General features: G+C 38.9%; 1 protein-coding gene and 1 long non-coding RNA gene across 2 annotated transcripts; both read left to right on the forward strand.

The window, feature by feature from the left end:
- Positions 1–181: 181 nt before the first annotated feature.
- Positions 182–875, forward strand: LOC105314658 (uncharacterized). Its single transcript, XR_002187381.1, has 4 exons — positions 182–314; positions 432–540; positions 666–733; positions 779–875. It is a non-coding gene; the product is annotated as an uncharacterized LOC105314658 (long non-coding RNA).
- A 408-nt stretch (positions 876–1,283) lies between these two features.
- Positions 1,284–3,967, forward strand: LOC109580155 (tyrosinase family protein asqI-like). Its single transcript, XM_020003287.1, has 3 exons — positions 1,284–1,389; positions 1,455–3,181; positions 3,271–3,967. Exons 1-3 carry the CDS (start codon positions 1,377–1,379, stop codon positions 3,718–3,720), a joined length of 2,190 nt encoding a protein of 729 aa, XP_019858846.1. The 5' UTR covers positions 1,284–1,376; the 3' UTR covers positions 3,721–3,967.
- The last annotated feature ends 34 nt before the right edge of the window (positions 3,968–4,001 follow it).

Genomic DNA, 4,001 nt, shown 5'->3' on the forward strand with positions numbered 1-4,001 from the left:
AATATGCACACATATAAGGATTACCTAAACTAAAGTCTATAGTGTTGATAATAGTAATACATGTATATCACTTAAAGTTGGGGGGGCTAAGCCCCCCTTCAATGAAGGTTGGGGGGGCTTAAGCCCCTCCTGCCCCCCCTGTTCCTACCCCTATGCATGTACTACATGTATTGTTGATTTATGTCTTCATTAATTTTAGTTGGCACTAATTGTTGCCCAGTCAAGGGATTCTAGTGGTAGTCTCTCAGGGATTAAGTTACCTTCTCTCAGTATTGGCTTACAAAGAATCAGTAGCCTAGCATTAAGACTAAATGGTAATATCTATTAATTGTATTATCTTCCTTTTTCCTTATGACTCTCTTTGTTTTTTCTCTCTTTCTCTGTCCCATTTTTTTCTTCTTTATGTCTTATTTCTTTTTCTCTTTCTATAGCATCAGTTCATTTACCAAGGATAGGTCACTCTACTCCTCATTTCAATTGGTATGGTACTGAGAGATTAATCAGAAAACATCTCTCAAGCAAAGGAATACCAACCTTTATGTATCTCAGAAATGCACAAACCACTTACTATAAACTATATTGTACATGTACATGTAGGGAAGCTCCTCACATTAATTTCTATGCGTTTCTATGACTGATAATTATCTCCTTAACACTTTCAACAGTTATTATTTTCCACGTCATGGACAACACAAAACTATACCAAGTGTCAGCCCTGAACTTCATACTAAAGGTAAAAAGACTCCTTCATTAATTCATTATTATTGTAATCCTTTAGTAGTGGATCCATTACCTGAAATATTTACTGATATCAGTGTCTGTTTCTATGGAATTGATGAGAGCACCAAACTCGTTCTAACCCGTTATATAATAGCATATCCTAATTCAACTATACATACTTAAAGTTATATCAATAATGATGTGTATATTCCTTAACTTATCCTTACTTATAATGGTGATGTAGAGGAGGCCCCCACTGATAAAACAACACACATTATTGTTCCTGGCTTGGAGGGAAGCAAGTTACCATGGAATATACACAAGGCCACAGTAGCGGTCTCATTGAAATGGCTGGAAGACAGTTTACATGAAGGACATCTGTTACAAACAGAAAAATACATCATTTAATATAATTCAGTATTTTTAAGTTGTGTGGCTAAAAATATAAAATAATATTAAATTAATTTGAGTCAATCATAAATGGGCGTTGCATGCCAGAGCCACACCTATACTCACTCGGCTGTACTTGTATAAAACTTGCAAGTGCCACCAAATCATTTTCACTTTTTTCAGCAGACTCAGCCCTCACTCGGTTAAAAGTTCACTATTGCAAGCCTGCAGCCTTAAGATATTCACTGACTCCGCGATTTCATAGCATGGATAGTCAAGGTAGCTTCTACTAGTTTTACATAATTATTTAATAAGTAGATCTATTATTTATTTTCTCACCATAGCAAGAGTTCAAGTACAGGCTCAGATCAGAAATCTTTTTCAAAACAAGCCTGCACATGGCCATGGTGTCTCACCATCATTTCGTGATTTTCATCCAACCAGTGGAATAGAGTTGCAGAAAATGATGCTCAAGTTGGTCCAGGCGGCCTCAGAGGCCGCTGCCGTAGCTTTTCGCTCGCTTGTTTCACAGCCGTCGGAAGCTAAGAAACAAACGTTGGAGGCCGCCATTGAAGTAGCAGAAGCTGCTATAAAAGATCGTGTTAATCCTCATCTTGTTAAAATGGCAATGGGGATTTTTCTAACGCATAGTAAAGAGGCTCAGTATTTAGGAGTTGTGGCACCCTCACTAAAGGAGCATTTAGAATTTGCCATGCCAGCTGTTATTCCGATTGAGAAAGCCGTCGTCCCCGAGGCCGATGTCACCCCAACTCTTCCAGACTCAAATCCTACTACAGCCGACACTTTAAGGGCAATAGAAACCCTCTCATATTGGCGAGAAGATTATGATCTCAATGACCATCACTACCATTGGCATCTCGTCTATCCTTGGTCAGGAATTAGTACAATAAAGGAAAAAAAGATCCACCGAACCATTGATAGGCAAGGGGAACTGTTTCTTTACATGCATTCTCAGATGTTAGCCCGATACAATGCAGAGCGGTTGAGTTGGTCAGACATAGGACTGGTTGACCCATGGAGCTATGATGAGGTGGTGGAGCCAAGTTATACACCACCCCCAGGTCTGAGGGATGAGTATGGAGCAAGGCCTCCACTTCAAGGTTGGCTTGAGCAGCATTCCCCCTACATGCCTGATAAACTTGCTACTGTTTCCAAAGATACAATGATTTTCTGGCGTAACAACATCAACAAGGGCATTATTCAAGGTTATTTTTACACAAAGAAAGAAAATGGTGATCAAGGAAAGTTCCAGCTCACAGAAGACAATGCCATGAACTGGGTTGGCATAATTGTTGAGGCTGAGGCACATCAGCTGCAGGAGGTAAGCCCAGGCTCCAATGAGTTTATTGATAACGACTTGTATGGCACACTACACAACCTTGGTCATGACAAATTTGGTGAGATTGGTTACCAGACATACATGTCAAACAAAAACCGTTGGGGAGTAATGGGGTCCACCTCTGTTGCAGTTCGTGATCCAGTCTTTTGGATTTGGCACAGGCACATTGATGATTTTCGTCAGTCTATTGTAAACAAATACAAGCAACATCCACTCAAAGAAAGTGCCCCACCTCATGTAAAGCTCACTGGAGTACAAATCCTACCACAAGATGAAAATTCTACAACACCTGATGGAGGTATTGCCACATATCTCACTGCACCTCGTTTGGAATTGCATGAAGTCAATGCTAAGCTCAACCATGAGCCTTACAAATGGGTAGTCAAGGTTGAAGCCACTGTAGATGAAAATGAAATTAAAAATTTGAAGCCATTTACTGTGCGAATCTTCATTGCTCCTAAGCGGCTAATGCATGAGCAGCGCCGTTACATCGAAATGGATAAATTTTTATGCACCCTTACTACAAAGTCTGCAACATTTGTCAGACTAGATGTGGAGTCCTCTGTAGCCCGCAAAGTACCTGATCCATCAGAGTATCAAGATCCACGCTGTTTATGTGGATGGCCTCAGAATATGATGATACCCAATGGTACTGAATTGGGCACTGATTATGTAGTTTTTGCTATACTCACTAATGATATCATCTCTGAGGTATGTTTACTAACTTTATATGCAGCTTTTACTATGCATAAAGTCATTGAAGGTTTTGTAATTAACTTGGTATACTTTATTTTATGTAGGATGATACGGTATCAATGTCTTTCTGTGGAGCCAAGGATAGTAAATATCCTGATCCACGTGGCATGGGATATCCATTTGATAAAGTATGGTTCAGGACCTCCTCAGAGATGCGTGAGGCTATCAAGGGGCTGGATCATGTGAAATTATCCGAATTCAAGATTTATCGTGAGACACAGCTTTACCAAGGCAGAATAGTGACGGTAAAGGGAGACATCAGTTGGGAAAATACCATTCAATATTTCTTCACACAAAGTGATGCAAGTTACATGATGAAAGAGTACAAAATCGATTTGACCAAGAAAGAAGATGTGATTCGTTACCGAATGTTTATATTTGGTGTGGAAAATGGTACTATACCAGTCGATGGCAATACAAAGGAAAAGAAGTCTAAGTGGAGTGATGACAAAATTGCCAAGTTTGAAGCATGGATAGACGCTGACTTTCCTTGAACTAACATTTGAATATTAATAATTAATGTAACTTTTTGAAGTAGTGAATATTCTAGTTTTTGGTTTTAGGCAATTTTTGCAAAATTTATCATTAAAATAGTGAAAAACAGAAAAGAATAAATAAAAGACATTTAATTGCATGGGTTTAGAAATACTACATAATTTACAATCCTCCTTTCATCATTTGACATAGCACATCTGTTGTCTCGCTAGCCATACCATTGGTCACATCCTTTTCTGAACGTAAGAACAAGACTACTTTAAGCAATGTACAAGACTCT

The sequence above is a fragment of the Amphimedon queenslandica genome, unplaced genomic scaffold (genome assembly GCF_000090795.2).
Source record: "Amphimedon queenslandica unplaced genomic scaffold, v1.1 AMPQUscaffold_12694, whole genome shotgun sequence".
NCBI classification, from domain to species: Eukaryota; Metazoa; Porifera; class Demospongiae; order Haplosclerida; family Niphatidae; genus Amphimedon; species Amphimedon queenslandica.

Bases quoted from the DNA above. Each gene is read 5' to 3' on its own strand.
- LOC109580155 (XM_020003287.1), top strand. The intron at 3,182-3,270 runs GTATGTTTACTA...TATTTTATGTAG, and splicing joins CTAATGATATCATCTCTGAG to GATGATACGGTATCAATGTC.